Source organism: Ambystoma mexicanum, chromosome 3q (assembly GCF_040938575.1).
Source record: "Ambystoma mexicanum isolate Mex_15411 chromosome 3q, UKY_AmexF1_1, whole genome shotgun sequence".
Taxonomy (NCBI): domain Eukaryota; kingdom Metazoa; phylum Chordata; class Amphibia; order Caudata; family Ambystomatidae; genus Ambystoma; species Ambystoma mexicanum.
In genome coordinates, this window is record NC_090926.1 from 1,278,575,946 (window position 1) to 1,278,600,570 (window position 24,625).

At 50.6% G+C, this 24,625-nt stretch overlaps 2 protein-coding genes across 3 annotated transcripts in view; one reads left to right on the forward strand and one right to left on the reverse strand.

Moving 5' to 3' along the window:
- LOC138447874 (E3 ubiquitin-protein ligase Rnf220-like) overlaps window positions 1-24,625 on the reverse strand; it is a 160,977-nt gene that overhangs the window by 64,436 nt on the left and 71,916 nt on the right. The gene's annotated exons all lie outside the window — the stretch shown is intronic.
- LOC138447873 (uncharacterized) lies at window positions 8,802-13,789 on the forward strand. Its single transcript, XM_069604335.1, has 3 exons — window positions 8,802-12,894; window positions 12,988-13,098; window positions 13,579-13,789. Exon 1 carries the CDS (start codon window positions 10,070-10,072, stop codon window positions 12,155-12,157), a length of 2,088 nt encoding a protein of 695 aa, XP_069460436.1. The 5' UTR covers window positions 8,802-10,069; the 3' UTR covers window positions 12,158-12,894; window positions 12,988-13,098; window positions 13,579-13,789.

Genomic DNA, 24,625 nt, shown 5'->3' on the forward strand with positions numbered 1-24,625 from the left:
GCAGAGCAGTGTTAGGGAGGTTCCCCTGCTCCTCAACACCCAAAAGTGCATGTTTAACTTCTAGCGCCATATGCAGAACACGAACCCAAACTCCCTCCACTTCAGGCGCCCAAACTCCCTCCACTTCCAGGCGCTGCAAGAGCAAACAACAGAACCCTAGAAATAATCCCTGGATCAATATCGAGTGTGCATGTCACTAAACGAGAATAGCAAAACATGTGTGCGTGTCACTAAACGAGAACAGCAAAACATGTGTGCATGTCACTGAAAGAGAACAGCAAAACATGTGTGCATGTCACTAAAAGAGAACAGCAGGACCCAAACTATACAACTTGCCAGTCAAATTCAATTTCAGAAAAAGATTGGGTTGTATTTTTGGAGAGCAGATTTGGGAAATCATCGATGGACCAATCATTGGTTTTGGACTTGACTAGAGTGGTTAGGTGGAACCCAAAAGTTGAGTTAGAAACCATTTCAAAACTAATCACCAGATGTAAGCGCTCTAGGGCTCCAGGCCTAAATGGCCTAACAAATAATACATTTAAGGATGATCCGAACTTGTGGGTCTAGTTGTTATGCTTGGAGTTTAGTGATATTTTGTCCTCAGGGACGACCCCCGAATCCTGGAACACAGCACATATTGTACCACTCTTCAAGTGTGGCAGCAGGACTGATCCGGCGAACTATCGTCCGATTTCTTTAATTGATGCGGATTGTAAGATCTTCTCATCTTTCCTGTTGTCACACTTGGAGGAGTGGGCTCGTAGGAGCCACCCGCTGGCCTAATTCCAGACTGGGTTCAGAAGGGGTCATTCGACCAATGTTAACAGACTGGCCCTGAAGAGTATACAAAAGGTGGCATGGTCAACAGCGGGTGGTTGCACGTATATGGCTTCAAGCATTCCGAGTGCCGCGTTTGACCGGGTTGACCGAGGAAACTGGCTGGTTGGGGCCTACCTGTAGGGCTATTGAGATTAATTAGTGGGGTCTATGAGAACTGCAGGGTTCGGGTTCGTTTGAACCAAGAAGGTGATTTATCAAGGAGAATTAGATCCTATCAGGGGGTCAGACAGGGTTGCACTCTGGCACCCTGGCTGTTCAACCAATACTTTTCAGATGTAGCCATCTCACTTTCCAAAGAAGGACTACTGGCCCCTAAATTTGGCAAGGACTAAATTATCTGGTTAGCATATGCTGATGATCTGTTGATCTTTGATAACACCCAGGTGGGGTTGCAACGGTCTTTAAGAAATTTTGAAGCATATGCTAAAACCAATGGTTTATTAATTAATCCCTCCAAATCTCGAATCTTGTCCTTTAGAAAATCAAGAGGCAAGACATCAGGCTTTATTGGTAAGTTGGGGGAGACTCCTTTGAAACTGGTTGAGTCTGTGGGATATTTGGGTTTCAACATCTCAGCCTACCCGGGCTCTAAGCCTTTAATTGAATCTATATTAGATAAGGCAAAATTGTTGGAAGCACAGGTGGTCAGGATTGACCGAAAGTTTGGTAAATTTTCTCTAAAGCCTGCTCTGATATTCTATGAGAGGAAAATGATACCCAAACTGATCTATGGCCTGGAACTGGCTCCAGAGAGAGTGAGTGAGTCACTTAATCGCATTGAGGGCCGTATTTGGAGAAGGTTGCAATGTATGCCAAATGCAATCCCATTCTCTGCAATTAGATTTGAATTGGGTGTTGTATCAATGTGGGCTCGGGTACAGTGGGCTTGCATATCTTTGTATGCAAAAATTAAAACTGGCGTGCCAAACACACTGTATCACCTACTAGATATAAACTTAGATCACTCGTGTACATTGACCTCCTTAAGGGATAGATCAGAGGCCATTTTAGAAAAGATTGGATTGACAACTGAGTCTTTGATCTGTAATCCTATGTATGTAAAACGGGCATTATGCAATTTTGATTGGTGTGAAACTGTAGATGCATTCCATTCTTATCCTTCACTTGTTCACTTGTTCACTTGAATCATGAACATAGAGCCCGGGGATCTGCCTCGAAGGTTATTTTACAATTTCCAGATAGACTATATCGAGGCATTGTCCTTAGAGCTAGATGGAATGTCCTTCCCACTGGAGACATCCTGGTCAGAAGAGGGGGGATCCCCGTGGATATGGCTGGTTGCAGGTTCTGCCTGGCCAAGGAGGAGTCTTTAAAACATTTGGTTATGGAATGCGTGATTCTTCACCCACTGGAATCCCTAAAACTCAACTTTATTATGTTTGAGGATGAGTGGGCTTGGAAAAGATGTTTAAATATCCAAACCACCCATGAGGGCTTGGCCCTATCGGGATTTATTAAAAGCTTAAATATATGAATTCATAACCCCATATAGCTAAATGTGTTATGCCAGGGTTATGAAATTGTTTATGAAATTGTTTTTTTGTAATTACATATTACATTTAATATCTTGTCTTTCTCTGTCGGAAGAGTTGTCTATGTATAATGTGTGGACATTCCCTTTCGCTGTGTTCTATTTTAAATGATTGTCTTTTAAATGATTGTCTTTTAATGATTGTTTAAAATGTTTTTTTTTGATGTTTTTGTGTAAAGGTTTGAATAAACCATACAAATAAAATAAAAAATAAAAAAAGAGAACAGCAAAACATGTGTGCACGTCACTAAAGAAGACAAAGCGCGTAAAGTGATATGGAATTTAAGAACACATGCTGAAAACCAAAGTCATGACCCCTGAACCCAAAGTAACATGTTATATTTCCGGCACATTGTCTACTTTGTCATGCCACTGAAGCACCTTGTGCTGCATTGTATTGAAGAGAGAGGAGGGTGATTCTAATGAGGGCAGAGGAATGAGGGAGTTGAGACAGGATCTGGCTAAGAGGTTGGGATCTCACAGCCACGTCACCCTCACATATTCAGCTCATCTGAGGGTCTGAGCAGGGGTCAGGTGTGAGTATGGGCTGGCCCATGTCTTAGGCTGTATATAGTAAGGGCACCTGTACTACCACAGGTCCTCCAGGTAAGTAGTACAGAAATAAAGAGAAATGGGCCTGGGTGATGAGGTTGGATAGATATGACTAACGCCAAATGATCATATACACACTTACATTTATTATCAAAAAATTCATCAACACTGTTTGCTCACAGAGCACATTAATCCATATACTGGTTTACTCAGTAGAAGTGTTTGAATGTGAGACACAGGACCCTATTTGGAGTGTGTTTGAGTAATGAAGATATACACTTCACTCATACCCTTAAAGGTCTCATGAGTTACTGTGGCTCGCCTAGCACGGACCGAGTGTAAGAGATAGGTGAACCCACTAAGTACATGTTGAACTGAATAGAGGTGCCGACCGCAGGATTCAGAATCACGTTGTACGGTATATGGACCGTGTTGACTTGATCATGCCCTGTAGACTAAGAGAGTCATTGCGGGTTCGCGTTGCGCGGACCGTAATGAAAAGATCTGTGCCTCCCCTCCACCATTTACACGAAGTGGATGGCCGTGGAGCACACGTAGAAAATGACCAAATTCATGTGAATGTACAGTATTTTAAGGTCATGAAACTATTGTCATCACACATAAAATGATGATTGTGTTTTTCATTCTAATAGAACTGAAGACATTGGGCACAGTTCATAGTACAAGCGATATTGCGCTACGTTTGACATCAGGCGATAGCCTCAGTGAAATAGGAAGACATTGGGCCTCATTACAAGGAAGGCGGTAAGGGGTTAATGCCGCCAGTAAAGGTGCCGGAGCCGTTAACCCCTTGCCACCCTATTACGAGGTCTGCTCGCGGGACCCGCTCAGGGCACCCCCGTCATTAACGGGCACATTGTTAACATGCTCCCCATCCCCATTGAGCCCTATGAGGGCTCAAATGGGAATGGGGATGGACCGGGTCCGGGTTCCCTGAATGGGGAAATACCGGGCCCTCCAAGGTCGGAATGGCCCGGTATTTCCCCATTCAGGGAACCCGGACTCGAGTTTGGGGGTAGCCATGCCCTTATTAAGGGCATGGCTAGCATGGCTACCTTCAAGCTCGTAATGAGGCCCATTGTGCGACTGAGGATTCAGGTGACCTTGCCTGTGAGTTATTACACCGCTTGTTGTTGACTGGTATTACATTTGGCAGGCAAACAGGCCTGCTGAATGAATCTATTGTTTTTGACATTTAATAAAGACGTGGAAGCGGGTCTCTAAATAGTAGTCACCATTTGATTCCTCTATAGGCAACAGCACAATGGCCACCAGTAATACATGTACTAGTGGAATACAACGGATTGGTTCACTGTGACGCTGATCTAGCGGAGGAATATTTGAAACCCACTCGGTCCGGTCCGACATAAGTAGTGGGGCCGTAGAGATAACATTGATTTTGTTATGTTATTAGAATAGCATAGCCATCGATAGAGAGAGAGCCTCCAGCTCACTGTCTGCTTGTGTGCCCTATCATTGTTTCAGGCTCTCTTGAATCTAAACCTTGGAGCATGAAGGATTAATCCCACAGTTTACACTACCCCCATAAATTGAAGTTGGAGGTGAGTGTGGTCTTACATAATTATTCATGATGTATATACACAATTGAACTGTGTTTGTAAAATGAAGCGGTTGGTAAGTAATGTGTGGTTTAATGTTTGTTTGCTTTTAGATTTATTTCCGGAAGACATCTTCCATCGGAGTTTGTTACTAGGGCTAAACAACATTGACGCTCTGCTGATGCCCTGAAGAAGGTCGAGAAATATAAGGCTAATTCAGATAAGCTCTCTTGGGATGACCGAAACATGTGTAGATTATGTTAATAAGCTGAGGTGCTATTGATCAGAAATACATACTGTCCGTTTATATAGGTGTAAGAAAAAGATACACTGATGTGTTTTTTATGAAGGGCCTCATGTTTCGGGTAAACCCGTTTTTGTTAGGTTATCATTGAATGTGTGTGAGTAGGTTTGAGTATGAATCTGATGATGTTTAAAGTATATGGATTAATGTGCTCTGTGAGCAGCGTTGATGCATTTGATGAATTTCTTAATAATACATGTAAGTGTGTATATGATAATTTGGTGTCCTTGGCCATCCCTGTCATTCTGCCCAATGATATGCGTTGCTGGGTTAGAATATCCATGGACACTATGCCTTGGAAGTCTGCCTATAGCTGCCCCATCATACCTCTTTCTGCCTCAGGCTGCCCAAGACTGTCCCTGGCATGAGGCCCATTGATATGCGTCGCTAGCTTCGACTATCCATGGACGCTATGCCCTGGTAAGCTTTCCCTGGCTGCCCCATCATGCCCCTGACTGCCTCAGGCTGCCCAAGACTGTCCCTGGCATGAGGCCCATTGATATGCGTCGCTAGCTTCGACTATCCATGGACGCTATGCCCTGGTAAGCTTTCCCTGGCTGCCCCATCATGCCCCTGACTGCCTCAGGCTGCCCAAGACTGTCCCTGGCATGAGGCCCATTGATATGCTTCGCTAGCTTCGACTATCCATGGACGCTATGCCCTGGTAAGCTTTCCCTGGCTGCCCCATCATGCCCCTGACTGCCCCAGACTGCCTCAGGCTGTCCAAGGCTGTCCCTAGCATGATGCCCAGTAATATGCATCACTGGCTTCGACTATCCCTGGACGCTATGACCTGGTAAGCTTTCCCTGGCTGCCCCATCATGCCCCTGACTGCCCCAGACTGCCTCAGGCTGTCCAAGGCTGTCCCTAGCATGATGCCCAGTAATATGCATCACTGGCTTCGACTATCCCTGGACGCTATGCCCTGGTAAGCTTTCCCTGGCTGCCCCATCATGCCCCTGACTGCCCCAGACTGCCTCAGGCTGTCCAAGGCTGTCCCTAGCATGATGCCCAGTAATATGCATCACTGGCTTCGACTATCCCTGGACGCTATGCCCTGGTAAGCTTTCCCTGGCTGCCCCATCATGCCCCTGACTGCCCCAGACTGCCTCAGGCTGTCCAAGGCTGTCCCTAGCATGATGCCCAGTAATATGCATCACTGGCTTCGACTATCCATGGACGCTATGCCCTGGTAAGCTTTCCATGGCTGCCCCATCATGCCCCTGACTGCCCCAGACTGCCTCAGGCTGTCCAAGGCTGTCCCTGGCATGATGCCCAGTAATATGCATCACTGGCTTCGACTATCCATGGACGCTATGCCCTGGTAAGCTCTCCCTGGCTGCCCCATCATGCCCCTGACTGCCCCAGACTGCCTCAGGCTGTCCAAGGCTGTACCTGGCATGATGCCCAGTAATATGCATCACTGGCTTTGACTATCCATGGACACTATGCCCTGGTAAGCTCTCCCTGGCTGCCCCATCATGCCCCTGACTGCTTCAGGCTGTCCCTGGCATGCTGTCCAGTGATATGAATCGCTGGCTTCGGACATCCATGCACGTTATGCCTTGGTAAGCTGTCCCTGGATGCCCCATCATGCCCCAGACTGCCTCAGGCTGTCCATGGCTGTGCCTGGCATGAAGCCCAGTGATATGCATATCGGCTTCCACTATCCATGGATGCTATGCCTTGGTAAGCTGTCCCTGGCTGCCCCGTCATGCCTCTGACTGCCTCAGGCTGACCTAGGCTGTCCCTGGCATGAAGCCCAGTGATATGCATAATTGGCTTCGACTATCCATGGATGCTATGCCTTGGTAAGCTGTCCCTGGCTGCCCCATCATGCCCCTGACTGCCTCAGGCTGTCCTAGGCTGTCCCTGGCATGCTACCCAGCTGATGGTGGCAGGTTGCTGATAGGCTGCCCGCGAGTATTCCTGTGCCACTCGGGCTGTCCATGGAAGCTATCCATGGCCAGCAGTCTCTGAATGTCTAGAGCCGTCACAGTCAGAAAGTCGCTGTCTCCCTGCTGGCCTGCCAGTGAGTGACTGCAACAGCCAGGGTACAATGGGTTTACAGGTGGCTGGCGGGGGGGCGTGGACACGACCTATGCGGCCACCTGCCAATCCGAGAGACAGAGCGGAGGCAAACAATGGGGTTTCATCGGTGGAAACCTGCACGAGCAAGGCCTTGTGGTCATGGCGCCCCCTGGCGGGGAGTTACAGGAAGGGCAGTCTGCTGTGCTGGGACATGTGTGGCGGGGTCAGGGGGAGGCAGGGCTGTATTCAGGCAGGGCAGGGACCCACCACAGCACTGCCCTCTGTGTCCACTGACAGGGTGTGAAAAGGACAAATTAGGGGAGTGTATTCCCGCAGCAGGGGGTGTAGGGTGCCTCAGACCCCCCATTCACGAGCGGGGGAGGGCGGGCTCTCCCCTAAGCACTGCTAAGTGACACGTGATGACTTCCCCTCCCCTCGTGCGCAAGCCATTCTCATTCGCGCCCATTGTCCCCCGCCAGGAAGGATGGAGGCGGAGGGGGCATTTGTCTGCCCGTAATTCAGTGGATTGGCCCCCCTACTCGAGGGCAGCTGTACAGGTCAAGATACCAGCTATAACACCCTCAGCCGCCCCCCCACCCCTCCCATGGGGAAGACATTGCATTCCTGGGCGCTTAGCCATGCAACTTGGCCTGCACAATGCCCGCCCTACCCAGCTGGGGCGGCGTGGAGGAGGCGCCGAGTGGGGGGCCACGCGGACGTGGTTTCTGCAGGACCCCTTCTCTCCAGAGAATGACCCCCCCCCCCCGCCGCCCCCGAGGGCTGGACTGGGAACCAGAAGTGACCAAACCCTCTAAGCAGTGCCCGGGAGAGCTCCCCGCCAGGAAAATGCGGAAAAGTGCCTCCAAATAGTGCATTTTAAAGATGCATTTGTTGTGAATTCAAGTAATTCCACACGAGAAAAAACGGGCATAAAACATTTGTTAGGAGTGAGGATTGACACACTGAATGTTTATAGCCACTCCTTTGCTGGCGAGAGATGGAAAGAATGATGTAGGGTGATTGAGAGGGATCTTGATGTTGATATTTTATTTCTATCGCGCTCCTACACAAGTGTTTCAGAGCGCGACAAGGCAAGGGAGGGAAACAGGGGAGAACAAAACAGCGATCTTACTAGGCCCCGTGACATTGAGAACGCGCAAGTGCATGGGAGAGGGGGAGGGGCAAAGTGCATGCAAGGTGGCAGAAGTGGAGAGTGCGAGCAAAGGAGAAACAGATTAATAATAAATAAATAAATAATAAAGGCAACAAACAGTGGCAGTGCAGCCAGCAATTGGCAAGTGCTGGGTTTAAGGCAGCAGACAGGGTAGGTCTGATAAGTGCAGGTAGAAAAAAGGGGGGGGGGGCTGTATGGGTACAGATACAGACCCCAGTGCAAGGGGTGGCCCGGAGGCAGTACGGGAGGGTGGCAAGGTGAGCAGGTACCTGGGCCCGGAGGACAGTGGGTGCCCAGGTGCACGGTGCCAAGAGAGAACAGAGAGAACAGATCAGCAGGGGAGAGGGGAGCAAAGGCAGAAGCAAAGAGGAAGGTCTTAAGGTGCTTCCGGAATGGGGGCAGGGAGGCTGTTCCAAAGGGAGCCCCCAGCCGAAGACAGAGATCTACCCCCAGCTGGTTTCTTTGAAAAACGACTGACCCTGAGGGAGTTAGAGGAGGGAAGAGAGGATAGGAGAAGCAGAAAACTAGGGTACCGACCAAAGAGGCCCAGTGGGCAGAGGCCCAACGGGAAATCCCCAGAATTCCCTGTAGACCAGTCCACCGCTGAGGGTACCCACCAAAGAGGCCCAGGGAGCATAGGCCCAATGGGAAATCTACATAGTTGCTGGTACCCCGGTACACCCCTGAGGGTACCCACCAAAGAGGCCCAGGGGGCAGAGGCCCAACAGGAAATCTCCAGAGTTCACTGTAGGCCGGGACGGGAGGGCCCCACTTTTTGGGTCCTCTTCTATTTTCTCTTTTCTGATTTAGGCTTTGTGCCAAGGCCTTTTTTCCTCCCCCGCACCTTTAAATTCTTAAACCAGCTCTTCTGTACATATAATGATGATTTGAATTTCTATATCAATTGTTACCAGGTGTGCACCACTGTCAGCATTTTTGTTTTCTCCATATGTACTGGTCTTCCAGTGTGGCACGTACCAAGTGGGTAGCACCCTGATATAAACCTTGTTCATTATAAATATGTCATTTTCTCGCATCAACGAGATCACAGATAAACACGCAACTACACTTGCATTTGATGCGGAAGAAGCTAAACGCATATTAGCTCTCATCAAGGATACAGACCAATCTTTACAGAGTAAAGTCAGCCCAGACAAAATAATCTTTCAATTAGAAAAACTCATTAGACGCGAGATATCGCAGAAATTACATGCCAGTACCCTAGTGGAATATTACAAATCACAGAGAATCCCTAGAGGATTGAGGGTATATTTGAGACCTACACTCTGCAGCGAGAGCAAAGCATTTGTTGCTAAATGGGATCAAATTCTGAACAAGTGTTCACTTGACTTGATCTTACTTACGATTGAGGAACTTTCCAAGTCATTGACATCCATCGACAAAGACATAGAAGCACTGACAATACAGCTTTCAGAATTCAAGTCAAAAGAGGATCTGACACAACTTTTGGAAGATATCAATTCCAAATTGAGCAATTACAAAGCAGACATAGAACAAAGGAAACTTCGTAAGTTTAAACGCGATACGTTCGATTATTTGAACGATATCGTGTATACCTGGCAGGAGTTTTACCATCACAGAAACGCCAGCAGAAGTCGAGCTAATAATCTTAACAACTCCAACTCAGGGAGTGATAGTAGTAGTAGCAGTGTGGGAGAACCAATACCGAAAGACCAGTCACAAGAACAAATTCCACAGCAAGTACCAACACCTGGGACCACAATTCCCCACCTTACACCATCTCAATCTGGGACAGTTGCTAGTACCACAGGTGTTTTTTTAGGCCTGAGAGACAGACAAAAAGAAAAAGAAAAACACGACGAGGCAAGAAAAACACAAAAAGGAAGATACAAATAAGTGAAAATCTAGTCATCAACCTATCAAGCAAAAACCTGACGAGTGGCCAACTTGATATCTTAAACCGTGGTCTTTCCTTTGTTCCTACTTGCAACACATCACTATTTGAAGAAAAAATCTGTCTTCACAGATTGTTGAGGAAATTAAGATTGAAGATGTTTTTCGAATCCGATTTGGATACAGAATCACAGGCCCTAGAGGATGACATCCTACAGATGCGCCCCAAGAGTACTTTCGACCCTCAGATTCAAAATTCGATCTTGGATCTCTTCGAGAAGAGTGTCATTAATGACCTCAAAAGAATTAATTACCATAGCACTAAACCAGTTAATATTAAGAATAGCCAACTTGAACATGTTGAACAGCTGGCTAAAGATGAAGATTTAACTATCAAACCTGCGGATAAGGGTGGGGCAATCGTGATCATGGATTCATCCTACTACACACGGAGATGTCTGGAACTACTTAACGACACCGTTACTTACACAAAACTTGATAATGATCCACTACTTAGAATCAAAGCCATCATCCAGAAAGCTATTGACAATGCTTTGGAAAACAACTGGATTGATTCAAAAACAAGTCAGTTCCTTATAAACAAATATCCAATCACGCCTGTGTTCTATGGCTTACCAAAGGTTCATAAAGACAACATTAATCCGCCACTCAGACCAATAGTTGCGGGAACTGATAGCATATTTGACCCATTGGCCATCTATGTGGATCGTTTACTTCAACCTCTAATCCAGGAAATACCAACCTACCTGAAGGACACTACAGACTTCCTCAACTGTCTACAAGAAATCATAGCCCTGGACACTAGCTGCATTCTCTTTAGTATGGATGTATGCAGCCTTTACACCTCTATTCCCCACATCGAAGGGGTTGATGCTGTACTCTGGCTCCTGTTGAATCATGAACATATAAGAGGGAACAAAGAATTTATTGTGGAATTACTGGAAATAATTCTTCACAACAGTTACTTTAGATTTCAGGGCCAATACTATGTACAATCATCAGGTACTTCAATGGGGTCGGCCATGGCTCCGGTTTATGCTAACACCTACATGTATAAATTTGAAAAAGAAAACGTGTTGGATCACCCATTTTGGTCATTTAAAATCTTGACCTGGAAACGTTATATAGATGATATCTTCGGTATCTGGTGTGGTACACGAGATGAATTGGATCTTTTTTTGGAACATCTGAATTCAGTGAACAACACAATCAAATTCACAATGGAAGTAGGGGACCCTTCATTACATTTTTTGGATGTGAGCTTACAGATCAAAGAGGGTCACATCGACACCACGGTGTACCATAAACCAACAGACGTGAATAATCTTTTACATTTCAGCAGTTTCCATCCTAAACCCATGCTCAAAAGCCTACCATTCAGTCAAATGTTAAGATTGAAGAGAATTATCTCAGACCCAGCAGGCCTTGACTCAGAATGTTCATTTCTAGTTGAACGATTTGGATCTAGGGGGTATCCAGATACTATCACAGGAGAAGCCCGCAACAGATCAGAGACCTTCACGAAGGAACAACTACGCATCCCTAAAGTCAAGGACAAGTCCACACCGCTACTCTACATTTCAAAGTACTCACGACAGAGTTTCCAAATCAGCAAAACTCTGCATAAAAATTGGACCATACTACACAATGATCCCTCTCTCCTGAAATTATTTCCCAAAGCACCAATGATGGCCTTTAAACGTGGACATAATCTCAAAGATAAACTAGTGAGAGCGGAAAGACCTCCTAAAGACAAACAACTTGTACTGAGTACCATAAAGAAGGGTACCTTTCCCTGCTTGAACTGTACGAACTGTAACAATGTTATAAAAGGTGAAACGATATCTCACCCACAAACTGGGAAGAAATTCAAAATCAGAGACTTTTCCACCTGCCTCTCCGCAGGTGTCATCTACTCATTGAAATGTCCCTGTGGTAAATTATACATAGGACAAACCACAAGACCCGTCAAAGAAAGATGGTCAGAACACAAATCCACCATCAGATGTAAGAATCTCAGATCCCCAGTGGCAAGGCACTTCATCGAATTCCAACATACGATTGCACAAATTAAATTTCAAGTCATAGAAATTGTCAAACGTCCACACAGAGGTGGCAATTACCAATCCCTGTTGTCACAGCGAGAGAAGTACTGGATCCACACACTTGACACTTTGCAACCTAAGGGTCTGAATGATGAATTCTCTTTGAGTTGCTTTCTATAGTGAATTGTGAAACTCACATGTTACATCGCCAACTACTATACACAAGTGTCAGTATCCCGGACCTTAAAAAAAAATTTTTTTCTTTGTCATTACAAGTGTTGTGACTTTGATGTTTTCTTCAAGGGAACTGTATTTTCCTATGTTTGACTTGCCTATATTCACTTAAATGTTTGCACCTGTTCACGAATGACCAATTGAACCATCTCTCCATTCGTTCGAACCTTGTATGAGTAATAGGCTACATCGCAATCTTTTATCCCCTTGCCATTGAATTATACTTGTCTCACTATATAATGAGTAGCCTCATGACTCTACATGATTTGTTTTGGACTATTAAGAGTAAACTGCATGTACCATTTGTGTTATCTATCATGACTGTAACGATTATTGTACTATTCACAAATTTCTGTTCCATTAGAACCAAAATTATAAAATGCGTTGCGATGGTGAACACCAGAATTCTTATGTTTCATTATGGAACATATTAACTCTACTTTTCTTATTTATCCTGATCTCTGGTCAGTCCCTATGAGTACGCTTGCACTATGCGCCATTGCATGATGGCCTCCATATTCCTCACTCACCGGCTTCTATGCCCTTTTCTATGTTTATTATTTAGTTTCCTTTCTACGTCTGACGGCGTGTCCCCAGCACAGCTCGTTCCCTAGGTTACGACCGCGCGGAGCCACTGCCTGCCGGTTTCAGTTTCCACTAACAGTGTTCCCCGCACTGTACAGGTAAGCTACCGCTACTTGGGTCCCTTTGCCCGGTTGGGAGACCCCAGGTTCATTTCTCTCCAGTATAACAGAAATGTATATGTCCCCACTTAGGTGCCAGCAGTACGTGTCTCTTTGCAGATGCCCTGCATCGTATAATTGTTTCGAATACTTGTTGACCACACGGATGCCCCTGTTGCCTTGGCTACTCGTCCCGCAACTCGAGTGAGTGCATTCTTCAAAACCAATTCCGGTTTATTTTAAGTATTATTTATTTTATTCAGTAGCGCTCTTTTGGAGTTATTCTTTCTCCGTCCACAGGAGGGGTATGGTTTTTTCTTAAACACGCTCCCCATATTGACTCAGCTTTTTCACTATTCAAGGGTGGTCCTTGCTATTTAGAACCCACTACCGCTTTTGGCTTATCTCGATCTGTCTGACTCTTCATCACGCCATTTTCTAGATCCCACCATGTAGGTGGATCTCACACAATACATCTCCTTTGTTATGTGTTTAGCTATTAGTATAGAGTGTTTCTCTTTGATCTGTTAGTTCACTCTTTTCACCATACTAGATCTCCAGTATTCTGCTCTTCACCATCTCGCTAGCATCCCGAGTTATGTACAGCTTGTCAGTCAGTCCTTGACTGTTATGGAAATAAAATAAAAGATTTTACTTTTTGTCTCCTTGAAATGTTGTCAACAGTTCAATTGGGCCCTTATGAAGAAGAGGTTACCCTCGAAACGCGTCGGCCACTCCACAATTGGACAGCATCACCTCTCCATCATTTATTGCTTCTTCGCAATTTGTTTTAATATGTTAAACGTCACGAATTACTTTGTACAACAGAATGTGCCTTTTGGCAAATTTTGTTTTCCTCTTTGCCAAATAAATTGTTATATGCTCAACTAACAAACTGCTGTTATATATCTATATCCATATATTTGAAGGCCCTATGTGGCATCAGTAAACAGTGTGCAGGGGACGGGAGGGCCCCACTTTTTGGGTCCTCTTCTATTTTCTCTTTTCTGATTTAGGCTTTGTGCCAAGGCCTTTTTTCCTCCCCCGCACCTTTAAATTCTTAAACCAGCTCTTCTGTACATATAATGATGATTTGAATTTCTATATCAATTGTTACCAGGTGTGCACCACTGTCAGCATTTTTGTTTACACCCTTGAGGGTACCCACCAAAGAGGCCTAGGGAGCTGCGTACCTATGGGAAATCCACAGAGTTCCTGGTAGGCCAGTCCAAAATATGAGATTGCTCCTTGAAATGAGAAAAGGAGGGGGCCAGGCTCACTCGCATGACTGGGAAGTATGTGAGTCTTCCATAAGTGGCCCTATGTGGAAGGAGCGGGCCACGCTCACTTGCTTGACTGGGAAGTATGGGAGTGTTCCATGATTGTTCCTAGGGGGAAGGAACGAGCTAGTCTCACTCGCTTGCCTGGGAAGGATTGGAGTGTTCCATGCTTGGTCCTAGGTGGAAGGAGCGGGCCAGGCTCACTCGCTTGAATGGGAGGTATGGGAGTGTTCCATGCTTGGCCCTAGATGGAAGGAGCGGGCCAGGCTCACTCGCATGACTGGGAAGGATGGGAGTGTTCCATGCTTGGCCCTAGGTGGAAGGAGCGGGCCAGGCTCGATCGCTTGACTGGGAAGGATGGGAGTGTTCCATGCTTGTCCCTAGGTGGATGGAGCGGGCCAGGCCCACTCGCTTGACTGGGAAGTATGTGAGTCTTCCATATGTGGCCCCATGTGGAAGGAGCGGGCCAGGCTCACTCGCTTGACTGGGAAGTATGGGAGTGTTCCATGCTTGGCCCTAGGTGGAAGGAGCGGGCCAGGCTTACTCGATTGAGTGGGAAGTATGTGAGTCTTCCATACGTGGCCCCATGTGGAAGGAGCGGGCCAGGCTCACTCACTTGATTGGGAAGTATGGGAGTGTTCCATGCTTGGCCCTAGGTGGAAGGAGCGGGCCAGGCTCACTCGCTTGACTGGGAAGGATGGGAGTGTTCCATGCGTGTCCCCAGGTGGATTTAGTGGGCCAGGCTCACTCGCTTGACTGGGAAGTATGTGAGTCTTCCATACGTGGCCCCATGTGGAAGGAGCGGGCCAGGCTCACTCGCTTGACTGGGAAGTATGGGAGTGTTCCATGCTTGGTCCTAGGTGGAAGGAGCGGGCCAGGCTCACTCGCTTGACTGCGAAGTATGTGAGTCTTCCATACGTGGCCCCATGTGGAAGATGCGGGCCAGGCTCACTCGCTTGACTGGGAAGTATAGGAGTGTTCCATGCTTGGCCCTAGGTGGAAGGAGCGGGCCAGGCTCACTCGCTTGACTGGGAGGTATGGGAGTGTTCCATGCTTGTCCCTAGGTGGAAGGAGCGGGCCAGGCTCACTCGCATGGCTGGGAAGGATGGGAGTGTTCCATGCTTGTCCCTAGGTGGAAGGAGCGGGCCAGGCTCAGTTGCTTGACTGGGAAGTATGTGAGTCTTCCATACGTGGCCCCAGGGGAGTTGCTAGGTCTGGAAAAGACCCGGGGCTATGCTGATGTTGGAACTGTCGGGACTGGGGGCTAGCTAGTCTTTTGGCTGTAGCTCCTGAGATTCTATCTGGGGCTACAACTAAAAGATCAGGGGCTATAGCCCCCTTAGCCCCCCCCTAGCAACGCCCCTGCGTGGCCCCATGTGGAAGGAGTGGGCCAGGCTCACTCGCTTGACTGGGAGGTATGGGAGTGCTCGATGCTTGGCCCTAGGTGGAAGGAGCGGGCCAGGCTCACTCGCTTAACTGGGAAGTTTGGGAGTATTCCATGCTTGGCCCTATGGGGAAGGAGTGGGTCAGGCTCACTCGCTTCCCTGGGAAGCATTGGAGTATTCCATGCTTGGCCCTATGGGGAAAGAGTGGGCCAGTCTCACTCGCTTGACTGGGAAGTATGGGAGTTTTCCATGCTTGGCCCTAGGTGGAAGGAGTGGGCCAGGCTCACTCACTTGACTGGGAAGTATGTGAGTCTTCCATGCGTGGCCCTGGGGAAAGGAGGGGGTCAGGCTCACTCGCTTCACTAGGAAGTATTGGAGTATTCCATGCTTGGCCCTAGGTGGAAGGAGCGGGCCAGGATCACTCGCTTGACTGGGAAGTATGTGAGTGTTCCATGCTTGTCCCTAGGTGGAAGGAGCGGGCCAGGCTCACTCGCTTGACTGGGAAGTATGTGAGTCCTCCATACGTGGCCCCATGTGGAAAGAGCGGGCCAAGCTCACTCGCTTGACTGGGAAGTATGGGAGTGTTCCATGCTTGGCCCTAGGAGGAAGGAGCGGGCCAGGCTCACTCGCTTGACTGGGAGGTATGTGAGTCTTCCATACATGGCCCCATGTGGAAGGAGCGGGCCAGGCTCACTCGCTTGACGGGGAAGTATGGGAGTGTTCCATGCTTGGCCCTAGGTGGAAGGAGCGGGCTAGGCTCACTCGCTTGACTATGAAGTATTGGAGCATTCCATGCTTGGCTCGAGGGGAAAGGAGCGGGCCAGGCTCACTCACATGACTGGGAAGTGTTGGAGTATTCCATGATTGGCCCTAGGTGGAAGGAGCGAGCCAGGCTCACTCGCTTGACTGGGAGGTATGGGAGTGTTCCATGCTTGGCCCTAGGCGGAAGGAGCGGGCCAGGCTCACTCGCTTGACTGGGAAGGATGGGAGTGTTCCATGCTTGTCCCTAGGTGGATGGAGCGGGCCAGGCTCAATCGCTTGACTGGGAAGTATGTGAGTCTTCCATACGTGGCCCCATGACGAAGGAGCGGGCCAGGCTCACTCGCTTGACTGGGAATTATGGGAGTGTTCCATGCTTGGCCCTAGGTGGAAGGAGCGGACCAGGCTTACTCGATTGACTGGGAAGTATGTGAGTCTTCCATACATGGCCCCATGTGGAAGGAGCGGGCCAGGCTCACTTGCTTGATTGGGAAGTATGGGAGTGTTCCATGCTTGGCCCTAGGTGGAAGGAGCGGGCCAGGCTCACTCGCTTGACTGGGAGGTATGGGAGTGTTCCATGCTTGTCCCTAGGTGGAAGGAGCGGGCCAGGCTCACTCGCATGACTGGGAAGGATGGGAGTGTTCCATGCTTGGCCCTAGGTGGAAGGAGCGGGCCAGGCTCACTCGCTTGACTGGGAAGGATGGGAGTGTTCCATGCTTGTCCCTAGGTGGATGTAGTGAGCCAGGCTCACTCGCTTGACTGGGAAGTATGTGAGTCTTCCATACGTGGCCCCATGTGGAAGGAGCGGGCCAGGCTCACTCGCTTGACTGGGAAGTATGGGAGTGTTCCATGCTTGGTCCTAGGTGGAAGGAGCGGGCCAGGCTCACTCGCTTGACTGGGAAGTATGTGAGTCTTCCATAAGTGGCCCCATGTGGAAGGAGCGGGCCAGGCTCACTCACTTGACTGGGAAGTATGGGAGTGTTCCATGCTTGGCCCTAGGTGGAAGGAGCCGGCCAGGCTCACTCGCTTGACTGGGAGGTATGGGAGGGTTCCATGCTTGTCCCTAGGTGGAAGGAGCGGGCCAGGCTCACACGCATGACTGGGAAGGATGGGAGTGTTCCATGCTTGTCCCTAGGTGGAAGGAGCGGGCCAGGCTCACTCGCTTGACTGGGAAGTATGTGAGTCTTCCATACGTGGCCCCATGGTGAAGGAGCGGGCCAGGCTCACTCGCTTGACTGGGAGGTATGGGAGTGTTCCATGCTTGGCCCTAGGTGGAAGGAGCGGGCCAGGCTCACTCGCTTGACTGGGAAGTTTGGGAGTATTCCATACTTGGCCCTAGGGGGAAGGAGTGGGTCAGGCTCACTCGCTTCCCTGGGAAGCATTGGAGTATTCCATGCTTGGCCCTATGGGGAAAGAGTGGGTCAGTCTCACTCGCTTGACTGGGAAGTATGGGAGTTTTCCATGCTTGGCCCTAGGTGGAAGGAGCGGGCCAGGCTCACTCGCTTGACTGGGAAGTATGTGAGTCTTCCATGCGTGGCCCTGGGGGTAGGAGGGGGTCAGGCTCACTCGCTTCACTAGGAAGTATTGGAGTATTCCATGCTTGGCCCTAGGTGGAAGGAGAGGGCCAGGCTCACTCGCTTGACTGGGAAATATGGGAGTGTTCCATGCTTGGCCCTAGGTGGAAGGAGCGGGCCAGGCTCACTCGATTGACTGGGAAGTATGTGAGTCTTCCATACGTGGCCCCATGTGGAAGGAGCGGGCCAGGCTCACTCGCTTGATTGGGAAGTATGGGAGTGTTCCATGCTTGGCCCTAGGTGGAAGGAGCGGGCCAGGCTCACTCGCTTGACTGGGAGGTATGGGAGTGTTCCATGCTTGTCCCTAGGTGGAAGGAGTGGGCCAGGCTCACTCGCATGACTGGGAAGGATGGGAGTGTTCCATGCTTGGCCCTAGGTGGAAGGAGCGGGCCAGGCTCACTCGCTTGACTGGGAGGTATGGGAGTGTTCCATGCTTGTCCCTAGGTGGAAGGAGTGGGCCAGGCTCACACGCATGACTGGGAAGGATGGGAGTGTTCCATGCTTGTCCCTAGGTGGAAGGAGCGGGCCAGGCTCACTCGCTTGACTGGGAAGTATGTGAGTCTTCCATACGTGGCCCCATGTGGAAGGAGCGGGCCAGGCTCACTCGCTTGACTGGGAGGTATGGGAGTGTTCCATGCTTGGCCCTAGGTGGAAGGAGCGGGCCAGGCTCACTCGCTTGACTGGGACGTTTGGGAGTATTCCATACTTGGCCCTAGGGGGAAGGAGTGGGTCAGGCTCACTCGCTTCCCTGGGAAGCATTGGAGTATTCCATGCTTGGCCCTATGGGGAAAGAGTGGGTCAGTCTCACTCGCTTGACTGGGAAGTATGGGAGTTTTCCATGCTTGGCCCTAGGTGGAAGGAGCGGGTCAGGCTCACTCGATTGACTGGGAAGTATGTGAGTCTTCCATGCGTGGCCCTGGGGGAAGGAGGGGGTCAGGCTCACTCGCTTCACTAGGAAGTATTGGAGTATTCCATGCTTGGCCCTAGGTGGAAGGAGAGGGCCAGGCTCACTCGCTTGACTGGGAAATATGGGAGTGTTCCATGCTTGGCCCTAGGTGGAAGGAGCGAGCCAGGCTCACTCGATTGACTGGGAAGTTTGTGAGTCTTCCATACGTGGCCCCATGTGGAAGGAGCGGGCCAGGCTCACTCGCTTGATTGGGAAGTATGGGAGTGTTCCATGCTTGGCCCTAGGTGGAAGGAGCGGGCCAGTCTCACTCGCTTGACTGGGAAGTATGGGAGTCTTCCATGCGTGGCCCTGGGGGAAGGAGGGGGTCAGGCTCACTCGCTTCACTAGGAAGTATTGGAGTATTCCATGCTTGGCCCTAGGTGGAAGGAGAGGGCCAGGCTCACTCGCTTGACTGGGAAATATGGGAGTGTTCCATGCTTGGCCCTAGGTGGAAGGAGCGGGCCAGGCTCACTCGATTGAATGGGAAGTATGTGAGTCTTCCATACGTGGCCCCATGTGGAAGGAGCGGGCCAGGCTCACTCGCTTGATTGGGAAGTATGGGAGTGTTCCATGCTTGGCCCTAGGTGGAAGGAGCGGGCCAGGCTCACTCGCTTGACTGGGAGGTATGGGAGTGTTCCATGCTTGTCCCTAGGTGGAAGGAGTGGGCCAGGCTCACTCGCATGACTGGGAAGGATGGGAGTGTTCCATGCTTGGCCCTAGGTGGAAGGAGCGGGCCAGGCTCACTCGCTTGACTAGGAGGTATGGGAGTGTTCCATGCTTGTCCCTAGGTGGAAGGAGCGGGCCAGGCTCACACGCATGACTGGGAAGGATGGGAGTGTTCCATGCTTGTCCCTAGGTGGAAGGAGCGGGCCAGGCTCACTCGCTTGACTGGGAAGTATGTGAGTCTTCCATACGTGGCCCCATGTGGAAGGAGCGGGCCAGGCTCACTCGCTTGACTGGGAGGTATGGGAGTGTTCCATGCTTGGCCCTAGGTGGAAGGAGCGGGCCAGGCTCACTCGCTTGACTGGGACGTTTGGGAGTATTCCATACTTGGCCCTAGGGGGAAGGAGTGGGTCAGGCTCACTCGCTTCCCTGGGAAGCATTGGAGTATTCCATGCTTGGCCCTATGGGGAAAGAGTGGGTCAGTCTCACTCGCTTGACTGGGAAGTATGGGAGTTTTCCATGCTTGGCCCTAGGTGGAAGGAGCGGGTCAGGCTCACTCGCTTGACTGGGAAGTATGTGAGTCTTCCATGCGTGGCCCTGGGGGAAGGAGGGGGTCAGGCTCACTCGCTTCACTAGGAAGTATTGGAGTATTCCATGCTTGGCCCTAGGTGGAAGGAGAGGGCCAGGCTCACTCGCTTGACTGGGAAATATGGGAGTGTTCCATGCTTGGCCCTAGGTGGAAGGAGCGGGCCAGGCTCACTCGATTGACTGGAAAGTTTGTGAGTCTTCCATACGTGGCCCCATGTGGAAGGAGCGGGCCAGGCTCACTCGCTTGATTGGGAAGTATGGGAGTGTTCCATGCTTGGCCCTAGGTGGAAGGAGCGGGCCAGGCTCACTCGCTTGACTGGGAGGTATGGGAGTGTTCCATGCTTGTCCCTAGGTGGAAGGAGCGGGCCAGGCTCACTCGCATGACTGGGAAGGATGGGAGTGTTCCATGCTTGGCCCTAGGTGGAAGGAGCGGGCCAGGCTCACTCGCTTGACTGGGAAGGATGGGAGTGTTCCATGCTTGTCCCTAGGTGGATGTAGTGGGCCAGGCTCACTCGCTTGACTGGGAAGCATGTGAGTCTTCCATACGTGGCCCCATGTGGAAGGAGCGGGCCAGGCTCACTCGCTTGACTGGGAAGTATGGGAGTGTTCCATGCTTGGTCCTAGGTGGAAGGAGCAGGCCAGGCTCACTCGCTTGACTGGGAAGTATGTGAGTTTTCCATACGTGGCCCCATGTGGAAGGAGCGGGCCAGGCTCACTCGCTTGACTGGGAAGTATGGGAGTGTTCCATGCTTGGCCCTAGGTGGAAGGAGCGGGCCAGGCTCACTCGCTTGACTGGGAGGTATGGGAGTGTTCCATGCTTGTCCCTAGGTGGAAGGAGCGGGCCAGGCTCACTCGCATGACTGGGAAGGATGGGAGTGTTCCATGCTTGTCCCTAGGTGGAAGGAGCGGGCCAGGCTCACTCGCTTGACTGGGAAGTATGTGAGTGTTCCATACGTGGCCCCATGTGGAAGGAGCGGGCCAGGCTCACTCGCTTGACTGGGAAGTATGGGAGTGTTCCATGCTTGGCCCTAGGTGGAAGGAGCGGGCCAGGCTCATTCGCTTGACTGGGAAGTTTGAGAGTATTCCATACGTGGCCCTGGGGGAAGGAGGGGGTCAGGCTCACTCGCTTCACTAGGAAGCATTGGAGTATTCCATGCTTGGCCCTATGGGGAAAGAGTGGGCCAGTCTCACTCGCTTGACTGGGAAGTATGGGAGTGTTCCATGCTTGGCCCTAGGTGGAAGGAGCGGGCCAGGCTCACTCGCTTGACTGGGAAGTATGTGAGTCTTCCATGCGTGGCCCTGGGGGAAGGAGGGGGTCAGGCTCACTCGCTTCACTAGGAAGTATTGGAGTATTCCATGCTTGGCCCTAGGTGGAAGGAGAGGGCCAGGCTCACTCGCTTGACTGGGAAATATGGGAGTGTTCCATGCTTGGCCCTAGGTGGAAGGAGCGGGCCAGGCTCACTCGCTTGACTGGGAAGTATGTGAGTCTTCCATACGTGGCCCCATGTGGAAGGAGCGGGCCAGGCTCACTCGCTTGACTGGGAAGTATGTGAGTCTTCCATACGTGGCCCCATGTGGAAGGAGCGGGCCAGGCTCACTCGCTTGACTGGGAAGTATGTGAGTCTTCCATACGTGGCCCCATGTGGAAGGAGCGGGCCAGGCTCACTCGCTTGACTGGGAAGTATGTGAGTCTTCCATACGTGGCCCCATGTGGAAGGAGCGGGCCAGGCTCACTCGCTTGACTGGGAAGTATGTGAGTCTTCCATACGTGGCCCCATGTGGAAGGAGCGGGCCAGGCTCACTCGCTTGACTGGGAAGTATGTGAGTCTTCCATACGTGGCCCCATGTGGAAGGAGCGGGCCAGGCTCACTCGCTTGACTGGGAAGTATGTGAGTCTTCCATACGTGGCCCCATGTGGAAGGAGCGGGCCAGGCTCACTCGCTTGACTGGGAAGTATGTGAGTCTTCCATACGTGGCCCCATGTGGAAGGAGCGGGCCAGGCTCACTCGCTTGACTGGGAAGTATTTTTATTTTTTATTTATTGCATTTGTTACTCGCCCAAACCCTTAGGTACCACGGCGATGTTACAGACAGCTTGGTTAAAACATTTCTTGGAAATTGCCAGTCGGGCGCAGTGCATGTGAATACAAAATAATCATACATGAAAACTTTAAATGCAGGGCTTAAATACAGTGATATTTCCTATGGGAGTGTTCCATGCTTGGCCCTAGGTGGAAGGAGCGAGCCAGGCTCACTCGCTTGGCTGGGAAGTATGTGAGTCTTCCATGCGTGGCCCTAGGGGAAGGACTGGGAAGTATTGGAGTATTCCATGTGTGGCCCTAGAGGGCAGGAGCGGGCCAGGCTTACTCGCTTGACTGGGAAGTATTGGAATATTCCATGCTTGGGCCTAGGGAAAAGGAGCAGGCCAGGCTTACTCGTGTGACTGAGAGTATTGGAGTATTCCATGCGTGGCCCTAGGTGGAAGGAGTGGTCCAGGGTCACTCACCTGACCGCAAAGTAGTGGAATATTCAGTGCTTGCCACAGGGACCACCTAGAGGAAAGGAGTGGCCAAGCTCATTCGCCTGAATGAAAAGTATTAGAAATGTCCATGTTTCCAAATTTCTAGGGGCCCCCACAATGAAGGAGGAGACCCAGTTTGCTAGCCTGACCACAATTTATGGGGATGGTCCATGCGTGGCCCTAGGGGGCCTCAGTGAGATGGAGGAGCCAGGCTAGCCCGCCTCACAGTGCAACTTTGGAATATTCCATGTCCTAGGGGGGCCCAGGGGAAGGTCGGGAAGGCTTGTTCACCTTACTGCGAAGTAGTAGAAGTTCATTGGCTGTGAAGTATTGGAATATTCAATGCATGGTCCTAGGGGGTCCAGGGGAAAGTCAGGAAGGCTTGTTTACCTGACTACGAAGTATTAGAAGCTCAATAGCCGGGAAGTATTGGAATATTCCACGAGTGGCCCTCGGGAGAATGAGGGGGTCAGAATCGCTTACCCGAAGGAGAAGTATTGGACTATATGCATGGCCCCTGGGGTAAGGGGCGGGTAGATGGAAGGACGGGCAAAGCTTGATTGCCGGACTATAACTTCTGTGGAATGGATATTACACTGCATGGCCCCAAGGGGCCACAGGGGAGTATGTAGGGGACCACCCTGCTCCATTACCCTATAGCACAGGAATGTTCCATGAGTGGCCCTTGTGGAAATAAGCTTGCCTGCAGTGGTGCCAGGCGCCCCCCAATAATTCTAAAGGCCCCCTGCCCCCCAAACACACTTTGCAGAGAGAACTGGGCCTCTAGAGTCAGACCCTGATATGGGGAGATGTTGATAGGCATCCCAAGAGGGGGGCAATTTGCTGCTTTGTCCCCCCTCCCCTCCCCCTAACACATACCTCTTTCCAGGAGTCTTAAAGGTGCTTCTTTGCCTAGTCGTCATTCATGCGTTTGCAGGTTCTATTAGCCTAGCCTGTTTTCTTTCTTCTGGCCTGAAAAGTACACCACGGGAATCAATGAGCAAGGACTATCACTGGGGCGGGGGCCATCGCTGTTACAAGCACCACGGGAATCAATGTGCCAGGACTATCACTGGGGTGGGGGCCATCGCTGTTACAAGCACCACGGGAATCAATGAGCCAGGACTATCACTGGGGCGGGGGCCATCGCTGTTACAAGCACCACGGGAATCAATGAGCCAGGACTATCACTGGGGCGGGGGCCATCGCTGTTACAAGCACCACGGGAATCAATGAGCCAGGACTATCACTTGGGTGGGGGCCATCGCTGTTACAAGCACCACGGGAATCAATGAGCCAGGACTATCACTGGGGCGGGGGCCATCGCTGTTACAAGCACCACGGGAATCAATGAGCCAGGACTATCACTGGGGTGGGGGCCATCGCTGTTACAAGCACCACGGGAATCAATGAGCCAGGACTATCACTGGGGCGGGGGCCATCACTGTTACAAGCACCACGGGAATCAATGAGCTAGGACTATCACTTGGGGGGGGGCATCACTGTTACAAGCACCACAGGAATCAATGAGCCAGGACTATCACTGGGGCGGGGGCCATCACTGTTACAAGCACCACGGGAATCAATGAGCCAGGACTATCACTCGGGGAGGGGCCATCACTGTTACAAGCACCACAGGAATCAATGAGCCAGGACTATCACTGGGGCGGGGGCCATCACTGTTACAAGCACCACGGGAATCAATGAGCCAGGACTATCACTTGGGTGGGAGCCATCACTGTTACAAGCACCACGGGAATCAATGAGTCTGGACTATCACTGTGGTGGGCGACATCACTGTTACAAGCACCACAGGAATCAATGCGCCAGGACTATCACTGGGGCGGGGGCCATCACTGTTACAAGCACCACAGGAATCAATGAGCTAGGACTATCACTTGGGTGGGGGGCCATCACTGTTACAAGCACCACGGGAATCAATGAGCCAAGACTATCACTGGGGCGGGGGCCATCACTGTTACAAGCACCACAGGAATCAATGAGCCTGGACTATC

Excerpts from the sequence above, each read along its gene's own strand:
- LOC138447873 (XM_069604335.1), top strand. The coding sequence starts at position 10,070 with ATGTTTTTCGAATCCGATTTGGATACAGAATCACAGGCCCTAGAGGAT.